This window comes from Mustela lutreola, chromosome 8 (assembly GCF_030435805.1).
Source record: "Mustela lutreola isolate mMusLut2 chromosome 8, mMusLut2.pri, whole genome shotgun sequence".
NCBI classification, from domain to species: Eukaryota; Metazoa; Chordata; class Mammalia; order Carnivora; family Mustelidae; genus Mustela; species Mustela lutreola.
In genome coordinates, this window is record NC_081297.1 from 31,311,152 (window position 1) to 31,328,137 (window position 16,986).

Consider the following 16,986-nt stretch of genomic DNA (forward strand, 5'->3'; position numbering starts at 1 on the left):
GGTTACCTTGAACCAGCCGCGGGCTATGTGGGCTCGGAGCGCGGCCGGAGGTCAGGCAGACAGGAGTAACTGGGGGCTGTTCTCTGAGGGCACACTGAGGACTGGGGCCCCGGGCTCTCGGCTCCTCGGGGCCGGAGACCAGGAGGCCGCCGTTTGTATTCCCGTCCTCCAGAACTCTACAGAAAGCACTCAGGGAACAAAAGCTTATGAAAGCAAACATGAGCAGATTACTCAGCCGGGCTCCTGGTAAAGGCTGTGCAATTCCGCCTGGGGCAAGGACACTTGAGAATCACTACAACAGGCCCCTCCCCCAGAAGATCAACAAGAAATTCAGCCAAGACCAAGTTCACCTACCAAAGAGTGTGGTTTCAATACCAAGGAGAACAGTAGAATTCCAGAGGAGGAGAAAGCAGAGCATGGAACTCATGGCTTTCTCCCGGTGATTTTTTTAGTCTTGTAGTTAATTTAATTTTTTTTTTTCATTTTTTTTCTCTTCTTCTGCTAAAAATTTTTTTAAACTTTCACCCTTTTCTTTTTTACGTTTTTTAACTAGTTTATCTAATATATATATTTTTCTTTTTTATATTTTTCTTTATTCATTTTCTTTTTTTTAATTCTTTTTTTTTCTTTCTTTCTTTTTGAACCTCTTTTTATCCCCTTCCTCCCCCCTCACGATTTGAGATCTCTTCTGATTTCGTTAAAGCATATTTTCCTGGGGTCTTTGCCACCCTTTTAGTATTTTACTTGCTCTTTCATATACTCTTATCTAGACAAAATGACAAGGCGGAAAAATTCACCACAAAAAAAAGAACAAGAGACAGTACCAAAGTCTAGGGACCTAATCAATACAGACATTGGTAATATGTCAGATCTAGAGTTCAGAATGACAATTCTCAAGGTTCTAGCCGGGCTCGAAAAAGGCATGGAAGATATTAGAGAAACCCTCTCGGGAGATATAAAGCCCTTTCTGGAGAAATAAAAGAACTAAAATCTAACCAAGTTGAAATAAAAAAAGCTAATAATGAGGTGCAATAAAAAATGGAGGCTCTCACTGCTAAGATAAACGAGGCAGAAGAAAAAATTAGTGATATAGAAAACCAAATGACAGAGAATAAAGAAGCTGAGCAAAAGAGGGACAAACAGCTACTGGACCACGAGGGGAGAATTCGAGAGATAAGTGACACCATAAGTCGAAACAACATTAGAATAATTGGGATTCCAGAAGGAGAAGAAAGAGAGAGGGGAGCAGAAGGTATACTGGAGAGAATTATTGGGGAGAATTTCCCCAATATGGCAAAGATAACAAGCATCAAAATTCAGGAGGTTCAGAGAACACCCCTCAAAATCAATAAGAATAAGCCCACACCCCGTCACCTAATAGTAAAATTTACAAGTCTTAGTGACAAAGAGAAAATCCTGAAAGCAGCCCGGGAAAAGAAGTCTGTAACATACAATGGTAAAAATATTAGACTGGCAGCAGACTTATCCACAGAGACCTGGCAGGCCAGAAAGAGCTGGCATGATATTTTCAGAGCACTAAAGGAGAAAAACATGCAGCCAAGAATACTATATCCAGCTAGGCTATCATTGAAAATAGAAGGAGAGATTAAAAGCTTCCAGGATAAACAAAAACTGAAAGAATTTGCAAACACCAAACCAGCTCTACAGGAAATCTTGAAAGGGGTCCTCTAAGCAAAGAGAGAGCCTACAAGTGGTAGATCAGAAAGGAACAGAGACCATATACAGTAACAGTCACCTTACAGGCAATACAATGGCGCTAAATTCATATCTCTCAATAGTTACCCTGAATGTTAATGGGCTAAATGCCCCTGTCAAAAGACACAGGGTATCAGAATGGATAAAAAAACAAAACCCATCTATATGTTGCCTCCAAGAAACTCATTTTAAGCCTGAAGACACCTCCAGATTTAAAGTGAGGGGGTGGAAAAGAATTTACCATGCTAACGGACATCAGAAGAAAGCAGGAGTGGCAATCCTTATATCAGATCAATTAGATTTTAAGCCAAAGACTATAATAAGAGATGAGGAAGGACACTATATCATACTCAAAGGGTCTGTCCAACAAGAAGATCTAACAGTTTTAAATATCTATGTCCCCAACGTGGGAGCAGCAAACTATATAAACCAATTAATAACAAAATCAAAGAAACACATCAACAATAATACAATAATAGTAGGGGACTTTAATACTCCCCTCACTGAAATGGACAGATCATCCAAGCAAAAGATCAGCAAGGAAATAAAGGCCTTAAACGACACACTGGACCAGATGGACATCACAGATATATTCAGAACATATCATTCCAAAGCAAAAGAATACACATTCTTCTCTAGTGCACATGGGACATTCTCCAGAATAGATCACATCCTCGGTCCTAAATCAGGACTCAACCGGTTCAAAAGATTGGGATCATTCCCTGTGTATTGTCAGACCACAGTGCTCTGAAGCTAGAACTCAACCACAAGAGGAAGTTTGGAAGAACCCAAATACATGGAGACTAAACAGCATCCTTCTAAAGAATGAATGGGTCAACCGGGAAATTAAAGAAGAATTGAAAAAAATCATGGAAACAAATGATAATGAAAATACAATGGTTCAAAATCTGTGGGACACAACAACGGCAGTCCTGAGAGGAAAATATATAGTGGTACAAGCCTTTTTCAAGAAACAAGAAAGGTGGGGCACCTGGGTGGCTCAGTGGGTTAAGCCTCTGCCATCAGCTCAGGTCATAATCTCAGTGTCCTGGGATCGAGCCCCACATCAGGGTCTCTGCTCAGCAGGGAGCCTGCTTCCTCCTCCCTCTCTGCCTACCTCTCTGTCTACTTGTGATCTCTGTCTAACCAGTATATAAAAAATAAATAAATAAAAATTTAAAAAAAAAAAAGAAACAAGAAAGGTCTCAGGAACACAACCTAACTATACACCTAAAGGAGCTGCAGAAAGAACAAGAAAGAAACCCTAAGCTCAGCAGGAGAAGAGAAATCATAAAGATCAGAGCAGAAATCAATGAAATAGAAACCAAAAAAACAAAAGACCAAATCAACGAAACTAGGAGCTGGTTCTTTGAAAGAATTAATAAAATTGATAACCCCCTGGCCAGACTTATCAAAAAGAAAAGAGAAAGGACCCAAATAAATCATGAATGAAAGAGGTGAGATCACAACTAACACCAAAGTAATACAAACTATTATAAGAACATACTATGAGCAACTCTACGCCAACAAATTTGACAATCTGAGAGAAATGGATGCATTCCTCGAAACATATAAACTACCACAGCTGAACCAGGAAGAAATAGAAAACCTGAACAGACCCAAAACCAGTAAGGAGATTGAAACAGTCATTAAAAATCTCCAAACAAACAAAAACCCAGGGCCAGATGGCTTCCCAGGGGAATTCTACCAAACATTTAAAGAAGAACTAATTCCTGAAACTGTTCCAAAAAATAGAAATGGAAGGAAGGCTTCCAAACTCATTTTATGAGGCCAGCATCACCTTGGTCCCAAAACCAGACAAGGATCCCATCAAAAGAGAGAGCTATAGACCAATATCCTTGATGAACACAGATGCGAAAATTCTCACCAAAATACTAGCCAATAGGATTCAACAGTACATTAAAAGGATTATTCACCACGATCAAGTGAGATTTATTCCAGGGCTGCAAGGTTGGTTCAACATCCGCAAACAGTCAATGTGATACAACACATCAATAAAAGAAAGAACAAGAACCATATGATACTCTCAATAGATGCTGAAAAAGCATTTGACAAAGTACAGCATCCCTTCCTGACCAAAACTCTTCAAAGTGTAGGGATAGAGGGCACATACCTCAATATCATCAAAGCCATCTATGAAAAACCCACCGCAAATATCATTCTCAATGGAGAAAAACTGAAAGCTTTTCCGCTAAGGTCAGGAACACGGCAGGGATGTCCATTATCACCACTGCTATTCAACATAGTACTAAAAGTCCTCGCCTCACCAATCAGACAACAAAAGGAAATTAAAGGCATCCAAATTGGTAAAGAAGAAGTCAAATTATCACTCTTCACACATGATATGATACTATATGTGGAAAACCCAAAAGACCCCACTCCAAAACTGCTAGAACTTGTACAGGAATTCAGTAAAGTTTCAGGATATAAAATCAATGCACAGAAATTAGTTGCATTTCTCTACACCAACAACAAGACAGAAAAAAGAGAAATTAAGGAGTCAATCCCATTTACAATTGCACCCCAAACCATAAGATACCTAGGAATAAACCTAACCAAAGAGGCACAGAATCTATACTCAGAAAACTATAAAGTACTCATGAAAGAAATTGAGGAAGACACAAAGAAATGGAAAAATGTTCCATGCTCCTGGATTGGAAGAATAAATATTGTGAAAATGTCTATGCTACCGAAAGCAGTCTACACATTTAATGCAATTCCTATCAAGGTTCCGTCCATCTTTTTCAAAGAAATGGAACAAATAATTCTAAAATTTATATGGAACCAGAAAAGACCTCGAATAGCCAAAGGGATATTGAAAAAGAAAGCCAAAGTTGGTGGCATCACAATTCCGGACTTCACGCTCTATCACAAAGCTGTCATCATCAAGATAGCATGGTACTGGCACAAAAACAGACACATAGATCAATGGAACAGAATAGAGAGCCCAGAAATAGACCCTCAACTCTATGGTCAACTCATCTTCGACAAAGCAGGAAAGGATGTCCAATGGAAAAAAGACAGCCTCTTCAATAAATGGTGTTGGGAAAATTGGATAGCCACTTGCAGAAATATGAAATTGGACCATTTCCTTATACCACACACAAAAATAGACTCAAAATGGATGAAGGACCTCAATGTGCGAAAGGAATCCATCAAAATCCTTGAGGAGAACACAGGCAGCAACCTCTTCAACCTCAGCCACAGCAACATCTTCCTAGGAACATCGCCAAAGGCAAGGGAAGCAGGGGCAAAAATGAACTATTGGGATTTCATCAAGATCAAAAGCTTTTGCACAGCAAAGGAAACAGTTAATAAAATCAAAAGACAACTGACAGAATGGGAGAAGATATTTGCAAACGACATATCAGATAAAGGACTAGTGTCCAGAATCTATAAAGAACTTAGCAAACTCAACACCCAAAGAACAAATAATCCAATCAAGAAATGGGCAGAGGACATGAACAGACATTTCTGCAAGAAGACATCCAGATGGCCAAGAGACACATGAAAAAGTGCTCCATATCACTTGGCATCAGGGAAATACAAATCAAAACCACAATGAGATACCACCTCACACCAGTCAGAATGGCTAAAATCAACAAGTCAGGAAATGACAGATGCTGGCGAGGATGCGGAGAAAGGGGAACCCTCCTACACTGTTGGTGGGAACGCAAGCTGGTGTAACCACTCTGGAAAACAGCATGGAGGTTCCTCAAAATGTTGAAAATAGAACTGCCCTATGACCCAGCAATTCCACTACTGGGTATTTACCCTAAAGATACAAACGTAGTGTTCCAAAGGGGCACGTGCACTTGAATGTTTATAGCAGCAATGTCCACAATAGCCAAACTATGGAAAGAACCTAGATGTCCATCAACAGATGAATGGATCAAGAAGATATGGTATATATACACAATGGAATACTATGCAGCCATCAAAAGAAATGAAATCTTGCCATTTGCAACAACATGGAAGTAGAGTGTATCATGCTTAGCGAGATAAGTCAAGCAGAGAAAGACAACTATCATATGATCTCCCTGATATGAGGAAGTGGTGATGCAACATGGGGGCTTAAGTGGGTAGGAGAAGAATCAATGAAACAAGATGGGATTGGGAGGGAGACAAACCATAAGTGACTCTTAATCTCACAAAACAAACTGAGGCTTGCTGGGGGGAGGGGGGTTGGGAGAAGGGGGGTGGGGTTATGGACATTGGGGAGGGTATGTGCTTTGGTGAGTGCTGTGAAGTGTGTAAACCTGGCGCTTCACAGACCTGTACCCCTCGGGATAAACATATATGTTTATAAAATTTAACAATTAAAAAAACAAACAAACAAACAAACAAAAAGAATATGATCAGGCTGGTGAATAGAACAGAGCCATACCCTAGATTTTGGGTGTATTTTGATCTGTTAGGAGAAAGTACTTCCCAAAATTTTTAAGAAAGAAAAACATACATGCTCAAAAAGTAAGGTTAAATACAATGAAGGGCTAAAATATGACTCTAATAAAGAAAATTTTAAAAGATTTTTGAAAAAGGAATTGATAAGTTGGTTGAAAAAGAAAAGAATAATTTAAAAAATTAAATTAAGAAATTAAATTTGAATGACCAAAGTATCATGGGGAAAGAAGCCATTAATTCTATGTGATATACTCCCCTTGTGCTGGAGTTTTGCAGTTCTCATTGATAGGTAAACTTGATCTTGGCTGGTTGTTTTTGTTGATCTTTTGGGGGAGGGGCCAGTTGCATCGATTCTCAAATGTCTTTGCCCTTGGCGGAATTGCACTGCCATTCCTGGGGCCAAGCTCAGTAATCTGCTCCAGTTTGCTTTCTTTAGTTTTTTTCCCCTGAAGGCTTTCTGCACAGTTTTGAAGGATGAGAATGAAAATGGTGGCTTCCCAGTCCCTCACCATGGGGCATACAGGAGCAGAGAGCTGGGTACTCCACTCCTCAATGCATGCCCAGAGAAAAGCAGTCAATTACTTATGTCTCTCTGGTCTCTGGCCACACTCTGTGCTCATCTGGCCTGTGACCAAGCATTGCTATCTCTGTCGAATGGCCCTATTTGGAGGTTCCAAACCTAGCAAATTTCTGTGGAGCACTCCTATACTGGTCTTCCCTGGGGCAGGAAGAGGGGTCTTCCTGGATCTGCTACTTGTTGTCCCCTGCTCGAAGAGCAGTGGCCCTCCTGTGCCATGGATCACAGTTTATGACAGTCCTGAGCTGTGAGCCCAATCCTGGCCTCACTGTTTGCAGCCAGATTGCCTGCTCTGTTACCTGGGAGCTTTGATGTACTTGGGCACCCCTGTCTTCCTGTAACCCCAGGGATCCTGAGACCAGTGAGGGTTCCATCACCCTCTTAGCTACCAGAGTGATGTCCCTCACCAGAGAAGACTTCTAAAAGTTCTGACTTTGTGCTCTGCTACTCTGTCACTTGCTTATAGCCGGCTGACAGAGCCTGCCTCCCTCTGTAGTTTGTCTTCCCATATGTCACCTCAGATTTATTTCTTCACACATCCTACCTTCCAGAAAGTGGTTGCCTTTCTGTTCATAGAGTTGCTGCTATTCTTCATTTTCCAGTTGAGTTAGTAGGTGTTTAGAATGGTTTTTTAGTTATCTAGCTGAATTCCTGGGACCAGGTGAAATTTGGGTCTCTTATTCCTCCACCATCTTGTACTCCTCCTTACTCCAGTATTTCTAGGAAATCTTCCAAGTTCAGGGCTTTAGTGGTCTATGGAATGCAGCTATCCTACCTACTTGGAGGTTGTGGTATCCCTTTTCTCTGAGGCTACCTGGGCTCTAGTCATTCTAGTTTGGCTAAGTAATTTGCTTCTCTGGGGATTTTGTGATGGTATATAACATCATCACTGAGAAATAGTCCATTCCAACCCAATAGTTTGTCCTATGTGAGGCTTTCAGTGAGTTTATTTTCTACCTTCTTGGTGGATCAATCTGTTTTCCAAATTTAAAATATCCAGATATATACAACTAAGTATTCAATTTATGTTGTTATACTACAATAGTATTTATTGAATAAAACTCACAAGCAGAGTAGAAGCAGAACACATTTAATATTCTGAGCTCTCATTTTGCACAAGGAATGTTTAGGCTACAGACAACTTGATGGATAATGGAAAGTGCTCTAGGGGAAGGGTCCATTTCACATACTAGTGTATATATTTATAGAGAAATTGAGAGGGGTACAGAGAAAAATAGATGGTTCTCTAACTGTGAAACTCCTTGATGAAGGGGAAGTAGATGTGTTGATAAAAGGGGGTGTAGAGGGAGTTCACAGTCCAATGTTGAAGGTATCAGTGAAAGATTTTGAGAATCTCTGCCAAGCTACTGAGTGGGGAAAGGGAAATATATGTCAGGGCCATGCAAGAGAAAATATGTATCATCCTCATTAACCAATAATTTGTCTTTCTTTCTTTCTTTCTTTCTTTTTGTATTCAGTTAGCCACTGTATAGTACATAATTAGTTTTTGATGTAGTGTTCAGTGCTTCGTTAGTTAAGTATAACACCCAGTGCTCATCACAGCCTATGCCCTCTTCATTACCCATCACCCTGTTACCCCCTCCCATGTCCCCTCCCCTCTGAAACTGCCAGATTATTTTTCGGGGTCCATAGTCTCTCATGGTTCATCTCCCTCTCTGATTTCTCCCTCTTTGGATTTCCCTCCCTTCCTATATGGTCCTCTGTGCTATTGCTTATGTTCCACATATGAGTGAAAACATATGATAATTTTCTTTCTCTACTTGACTTACTTCACTTAACACAGTCACCTCCAACTCCATCCATGTTGATGCAAATGGTGAGCATTCATCCTTTCTGATGGCTGAATAATATTCCATTGTGTATATGTACCATATCTTCTTTATCCATTCATCTGTTAAACAGCATCTTGGCTCCTTCCACAGTTTGGCTATTGTGGACATTGCTGCTAGAACATTGGGGTGCAGATGCCCCTTCTTTTCACTACATCTGTATCTTTGGGGCAAATACCTAGTAGTGCAACATGAATCCATCAGAATCCTTGAGAACATAGGCTGTAACTTCTTCAACATCGGCTACAGTAACCTCTTTTAAGACACGTCTCCAAAGACAAATGAAACAAAATCATGTCTCCATCAGAAAGGATGAATACCCAACTTTTGTAGCAACATGGATGGGACTGGAAGAGATTATGCTGAGTGAAATAAGTCAAGCAGACAGAGTCAATTATCATATGGTTTCACTTATTTGTGGAGCATAACAAATAGCATGGAGGACATGGGGAGTTAGAGAGGAGAAGGGAGTTGGGGGAAATTGGAAGGGGAGGTGAACCATGAGAGACTATGGACTCTGAAAAACAATCTGAGGGGTTTGAAGTGGCGGGGGGGTGGGAGGTTGGGGGAACCAGGTGGTGGGTATTAGAGAGGGCACGGATTGCATGGAGCACTGGGTGTGGTGCAAAAATAATGAATACTGTTATGCTGAAAATAAATAAAAAATAAATTTAAAAAACAAAAACAAACAAACAAAAAACTTTTGAGATTTCATTAAGATAAAAAGCTTCTCCACAGCAAAAGAAACAGTCAACAAAACTAAGAGGAAGCCCATGGAATGAGAGAAGATATTTACCAATGACATTACAGATGAAGGGCTGATATCCAAGATCTGTAAAGAACTTTCAAACTCAACACTCAAGAAATGAATAACCCAGTCAAAAAATAGGCAGAAGACATGAACAGATACTTCTCCAAAAAAGACATACAAATGGCTAACAGACACATGAAAAAATGCTCAACATCTCTAGCCATCAGGAATACAAATCAAAACCACAATGAGATACCACCTTACACTTGTTAGAATGACAAAAATTAACAAAACAAGTAACAACAAATGTTGGCAATGATGTGGAGAAAGGGGACCCTCTTGCACTGTTGGTGGAAATTCAAGCTGTACAGCCACTCTGGAAAAAAGTACGGAGGTAATAGAGCTACCCTCTGACCCAGCAATTGTACTACTGGGTATTTACCCCAAACATACAGACATAGTGAAAATGATTTGTTTTTCTAGTGTTAGATTAGTTTTCCTTTTTTGTTTTATATATTTTCCTTATTTTAAAATTTAATTCTTATTTTTAATTATTTCAGTAATAACAATAGTTATTAATTGTAGCTAGTCAACATTTTCAGTGTAAGATATATTTACACATTTACAAGCTATTTCTAAGTAGTCAACTAGCTTTGTTTTCTCTAGATGAAATAATTCTAAGTATTTTAACATTTCATTTTTCCAGGCTTTTAATCATTTGTATTTTTATTGAATCTTTTCAAATTGTTTTAGCTCCTTTTTAGTTGAGGAGCCTAAAACTAATTACCATGAAGAATTTAACCAATGATAATTATAATTTTTAAAACTGTCAAAATATGATAAATTTTGAATGTTAATTTTACATTCATTATATTGAAATTTTCCTGTGAAGTTAATTTCTAGAATCATTTAAGGTTGTACTACACACTTTGATTCCTAGACCTTTTGTTTTCCTTGCATATAGAAATACATCCCACATCTTCTATTACAGATAAGAATATCAAATACATTCTCCTCTATATTTCTGTTGATAATTAAAAGTTTAGTGTATTTATCAATATTTTGAAGAGAATTTTTTTTCCCCTAAGGGAGGAGGGACATGCCTTGGGTATTTTGTTGGCATTTTAGAAAATGGATGGAGTTAATACGGGAAGCTGAAAAAAAAAGTCTTGAAACAGATACAGACAGACAAAACAACTCAGGACAGGTTGGGCAGTAATTCAATGGAAATCTTCCATTTTGCCTGGATGACAATGCATTAAAAGGGTGCCGATGATATGCATAACAGATTGTGCCTTTATTCATATATTTGCTTGGTGGGAAAAGGGGGCAATGCTCAGATCTTCAGATTAACAAATGCTTTTGTGGGGCGCCTGGGTGGCTCAGTGGGTTAAAGCCTCATGATCCCAGGATCCTGGGATCAAGCCCCGGCATCATCATCATCATCATCATCATCATCGGGCTTTCTGCTCAGCAGGGAGCCTGCTTCCTCCTCCTTTCTCTGCCTGCCTCTCTGCCTACTCATGACCTCTGTCAAATAAAATAAAATCTTTAAAAACAACAACAAAAAAAAACCAAATACTTTTGCAAGCAAGAGATTTATTTTTTATATATAATATATATAAAGATATATGTAAAATCTTTATATATATAAAATATATGAAGATATATGTATATATATGAAATCTTTGTATATATAAAATATATAAAGATATATATATCTTTGTATCACATCAGTGATGTTGAAGACTGTCATGTAGAATGCTATTAACATCCTTGTTATTAAACCTGTTGAAATACATGCTCGTAAGTACACTGTTACACTCTGTTTTAATATAGTGATGACTAGAAAGAATCTTAATCAAAAGTGGTTAGCAAATGATGCAAATTTAGCAAGACTTATAAAATATATTTAGGTTTTGGATAATTTACCAAAGAATGGGGATTGGTCAAATCATTATTATTTTCTCTGTGACTATAGACTGACTTTCATAGACTTCCTATCCTCTTCCTACTTTCTTCTCCTCTTCCCCCTTCTTTTCTTCCTTTTCCTCTTCTTTTCTTTTATCATTCAAACACGCATCAGGCCTTGGAAGTATGCCTATTTCCATGTCTTAGAGATATCTCTTTGGCTGATGTGAGCTTGAACAGTACTGCTTGCATACCTTTCTAGCATTTTTCATTCTTGTCCCCCCTCAGCAGAAGTATTATGGTGTTATGCAATGACAGTCCTTTATGGTTGTGGGAGCCAATATAAGTGGGGGAAGCTTGCATGTGGGAATTTGGTTATAAATAAACTTTGTATTATATTCTTTGTATTGAATTTAAGGTTTTGTTCTTGATATTGCCACACATTTTCTCTCTTGTTATAATAGGGTCATTTGTCTGTGGAGAATTAAGTGATTAATGATATCCCCTAATAAACACTTCAATATCTTTTAAAGTATTTTGCTTTCTACTTATACGTGGTAATATTAGTGACAGGAGTGGTGATTTGTGTATAGCAGCAGGTATGTTTGTAAAAAAGCATCAATTTATATTATGTACTTGAACAATTGTTAAGCTTCAGTGGCTGAAAAATGACAACAGTTTTCTAGGACACGTCTTCAAAAATGGTTTCAGGAGAATGTTAGACTATTTTATAACTAGTCATTTTAAATTCAAATACTTAATAAAACTAATAAGTCATATTTGAGGTTGAGATATCATCCTTAATTTAGGACAGGCAGCCACCTATTGTCTTTATTTTAATATTGGAATCCATTTTATAACACTACTAGAAAAGTCTGTCATAAATTATGTCTTTTTAGCCATCAATTATCTTACACTTTTGTTCTCAGAATTGTCCTCGATATCCTTCTTTTTATAATCCAAAATATGGTATTTGAAATTAATACTAAAGTAACAGATTAGGATGGGTGACAGTAGTTACATTACCGAATTTTGTATTTGTGTGACCAAAATTCAAATTATTTTAGGCACTGCAGTAAACCTTAGGCAAATTATACTAAGTGGAATAATAGCTCTATAAAACGAAGAACCATCAAACTCTGTTCCTCCTGATAGAACTAGAAAATCTCTGTTAAGTTCTATAAAACATAGGTAGTTGAATCATTTAAATTATCATCTAAACTAGAATGCTGGGACACACTTACACTGAGACTGTGTGGACAAACCATGATACATGGTTACCCTAGTTCTGGAACCCTAATAAGCTGATCCTGCAACTGGTGAAGAATAAATACTTATCACCTTGAAGAAAACTAATTCAGAGCTTAGAAATTGACTCTTATGGAAGACAGTGATCTTTTAATATTAAAACTGCTATAGAGAAATTTTCATTCTGAAATGAAATTGTGGAAAAATGACTGGAATAAATATGACTAAAGGATATCCTCTAAAACATCTTGTGTTCTACTTTTTCTGACCAAATATTTTTTGTTCTGTGCCTATTATGATCTTGAATAGCTCTTAAGTATTTTTAATGTTACTTAATTCTATTTTAAATCCCAGAAGACATATTATCTTCGACTTGTTATCTAGCAGCAACTTCATATTTGTATTACCATTAATTAATGAATAATTATGATTGCTTAACATTCTCATAGATTATGAAAATGAATCTTCAATTACAAATAAAAAATTTTCTTCACATAATCTAATACCAGATGTTTTGTAATTCTAAAGCTCAGAGAAGAAAAGAGCTAGCTCTGCTATTTCAGATCTTTCACAGATCCTAAAGTCTCAAGATGGATCAGCTTTTTTAAGGAATTCAAGTGAAGTTTCAGCTGATAAAGACCTATCCCATATACTTCCATTAAAGACCCATGATAAATCATTAACAAGACTATTATCAAAGGAAGAGATTGAAGATTTACTGTCTGCCAGAACATCACTTCAAGGGAATGAAACAGCAACAGCATCATTCATTTCACCTCCTGTTCTTACCAAAAGAAAGCCAATGGATACTGACCTTTCAAAGGTAAGATATAGTACAATAATTTGAAAGCTGTTTACCTTGAATTGCTAGACTCTTAATATTTTAAGCAAATGTTAATTAAAACTCAACATTTTCTTATTTAAAGGGAATAAAAAGTTTGCCTTTTAATACAATCTACTTTATATTTAGGATGTTTAAATTAATATTTGAGAATCAGAGTAATATTTTAACAAAAAATTCTAGCTGTATTGACAAAGAAGTTGTGACTTAGATTAGAGTTTTAATGATAAAATATACACAATTCCTAGCTGAGATAGGGAAATTTTCATTTCTAGAAAATTCATCTAGAAAAAGTATTTTTATATAGTAAAGTAATTATGAAGACCTAGTTCTTTTGAAATGGTTTTTATATACCTTAAAAAAAGCCTAGAAAATTATCAGAATTGTTTTTGTTAAAACAATATTTGATTAGGAAAATCTTAAAGCAAATATGTTGGGGGAAAAGAGAAATGATAAAAAGGCTGCATATATTTGACATATATCTATAATATACTTTTATCATAGAATTTATTAAAATGACTTAAAAATAATTTCATGAGTTATTTGAGTTAGACTAGAAACTTAATCAGACTAAAATATAAATCTAAAGTAGAATTCTAATAAATATTAAAATTATTTATTTGGAATTATTTATGAGGAGAATCACAATATAGCTTGGTAAGTGTTCCCAAATTCCTTTCACATCCATTAATTGTTCTTATGTTTTTATTTGATGCATTCAGGATATAAAAATAAAACATTTATGCAATGACATTGTAGATATGAGTAAAAATTCTTTCTCTGAGAGAAAGTAATTAGAGTTCCAAGATAGATAATTTGAATTACTTATTATAAATTTTGTCATTAAGGATGCTGCTATAGAAGAGAAATTACAAAATAAGACTGAAAAACAAACTTACCAAGTATCAAGAGAATTTCAAGGTAAAAATATTTTCTGTTTTATAAGGTAAAAATGTGAGTGTGTTTTCCCATCATATAATTATAAATAAATGAAGAGAATACATTTTTAAATTTGAAAATAACTCCTTGGTCAGTCATCACATAATATGGAAATATATTGACTAGTATGTAAAAAATAATTTGGTGAGTTAACATTACATTACCCAGAGTTTATTTCAACTAAGATCTGTATAAAAGGGAGTGATAACTTTGCCTCCATCACTTAACAGTATTTGGCATTATGAATTTTTAACATATCATGCCAAAAATTCATCAGGATACAGCAGAAAAAAAGATGATTTGTGGCATAAATAATATTTTAACTAGATTTTTTTTTAAGATTTTATTCATCCATTTGACAGAGATCACAAGTAGGCAGAGAGTCAGGCAGAGGGCTCAATCTGCTCAATCCCAGGACTCTGGGATCATGACCTGAGCCGAAGGCAGAAATTTAACCCACTGAGCCACCCAGAGGCCTCTTAGCTAGATTCTTTAGGTGTTTTATGTAATATATTTTAAAACAGGGTACCTGTGTGGCTCAGTTGGTTAAGCAAATGACTTGATTTCAACTCAGGTCATGATGTCAGGGTCCTGAGATTGAGCCTGCCTGGGGCTCTGTGCTGGGGGTGGAGCCTGATTAGGATTCTCCCTCTGCTCCCTGCCCCCAATGTGAGTGTGTTCCTTCTCTCTCTCTCTCTTAAAAAAAAAAAAAAAAAAAAAAATATATATATATATATATATATATATATATATATATATATATGTATGTATGTGTGTTTATGTATACATACATAAATATATACATATATGTGTATATATGTGAATATATATTAAAACTGATAAATTTGTTCTTCCTTTCCAACATATAAATTTTTATAATCAACCCATATTTTACAACACTGGCTTGAACTTTCAAAAGAAAATTAAATGATTGTGATATAGACTACAGGAGAATTATTCTTTTATTGTGCTTTGAGTTGAGAGTTCCTCTACTGTTTTACCTATGTTACTGGGTTACTTGAGATAAATAGTCCTTATTGTGGTCGGGATGTTTTCTTTTATTCAAAGTTTATTACAAATTTTAACCAGAAGTTGGCCTGAATTTAATCACTCTACTAAAATTTTTTATTATGATAAAATATATATTAAAATGAAATTTGCCATTTTAATCATCTTTTTTTTAAAAGATTTTATTTATTTATTTGACAGCAATCACAAGTAGGCAGAGAGGCAGGCAGAGAGAGAGGGGGAAGCAGGCTCCCCACTGAACCGAGAGCCAGATGTGGGGCTTAATCCCAGGACACTGGGATCATGACCTGAACTGAAAGCAGAGGCTTTAACCCACTGAGCCACCCAGGCACCTCCTAATCATCTTTTTAAGTGTACAATTCAGTAGCTTTGAGGACATGTACAATGTTATGGAACCATCACCACCTGTATTTCCACAACTTTTCATCACCCTAAAAAGAAATTCATTAAACAAGAACTCCCATTTCTGCCCCTATCTAGTCCCTAATAACTTCTAATTTATTTTCTATCTTTATGAACTCGACTATTATATTTCATATGAGTGAAATCATATAACATTTGTCCTTTTTTATCTGTCCTATATCACTTAACATGATGTTTTATTATTTTATTTTATTTATTTGACAGAGAGAGATATCACAAGCAGGCAGAGAGAGAGAGAGGGAGAAGCAGGCTCCCCACTGAGCAGAGAGCCTGATGTGGGGCTTGATCCCAGGACCCTGAGATCATGACGTGAGCTGAAGGCAGAGGCTTAACCCACTGAGCCACCCAGGCACCCCCAGCATAATGTTTTTAAGTTTCATCCATGATGTGTCAGAACTTCATTTCCTTGTGTAAAGGCTGGATCATATGATCATTCTAATTTTAGCTTTTTTGAGTAACTGCCCAACTGTTTTCCACAGTGGCTGCACCATTTTCTATTCCCACCAGCAATATAGAAGGATACACATTCTTGCCAACACTTGTTTTCTTTGCTTTTTTAATTATAATGCTTCTAGTAGGTATGAAATGAATCTCATTGTGATTTTGATTTACATTTCTCTAATTACTAAAGATGTTAAGCATTTTTATGTGTTTATTGGTCATTTGTATATCTTCTTTTGAAAAAATGTGTATTCATCTCCTTCACCCAGTTTATAATTGGGTTCTTTGTCTTTTTGTTGCTGATTTGTAGAGGTTCTTTATATATTCTGGAGGTTTTGTCAGATGTCTGGTTTACAAATATTTCCTCCTGTTCTGTAGGTTGTCTTTTCACTTTCTTGAAAATGGCCTTTGATGCCTAAAAATAATTTTTTAAAGTTCAATTTGTTTGTTTCTTATTTTGCTGTTATGCTTTTAGTGTCAATATCTGGGAATCAATTTCCAAATCTAAGATCATAGAGACTTATCCTACTACTTTCTTCAAAGAGCTTTATGGTTTTAGCCCTTATATTTAGGTCATTGATACATTTTGAGTTAATTTTTGTATATGATGTGAAATAGTGATACATATAACTTGTTTTTTTTTTGGCCTGTGGAAATGGAGTTGTCCCAGCATTGTTTGTTGAAGAGGCTCTTCTTTTTCCACTGAACTGTATGGTGCCCTAGTCAAAAGCAGTCAGCTTCATGTATGGGTTTATTTCTGTGCTCTCAATTGTATTCCAATGTTGTGTATGTCTATCCACATGTCAATATCACACTGTTTTGATTTATTTTTGCT

The 16,986-nt window shown here is 36.5% G+C and overlaps 1 protein-coding gene across 1 annotated transcript in view; it reads left to right on the forward strand.

The window, feature by feature from the left end:
- The window catches only part of CCDC7 (coiled-coil domain containing 7), a 469,805-nt gene that overhangs the window by 166,107 nt on the left and 286,712 nt on the right, over positions 1-16,986 (forward strand). The window contains exons 19-20 of the mRNA XM_059187454.1: positions 13,007-13,301; positions 14,168-14,240. Coding sequence (XP_059043437.1) covers positions 13,007-13,301; positions 14,168-14,240 — 368 coding nt within the window. The remainder of the gene's footprint in view (positions 1-13,006; positions 13,302-14,167; positions 14,241-16,986) is intronic.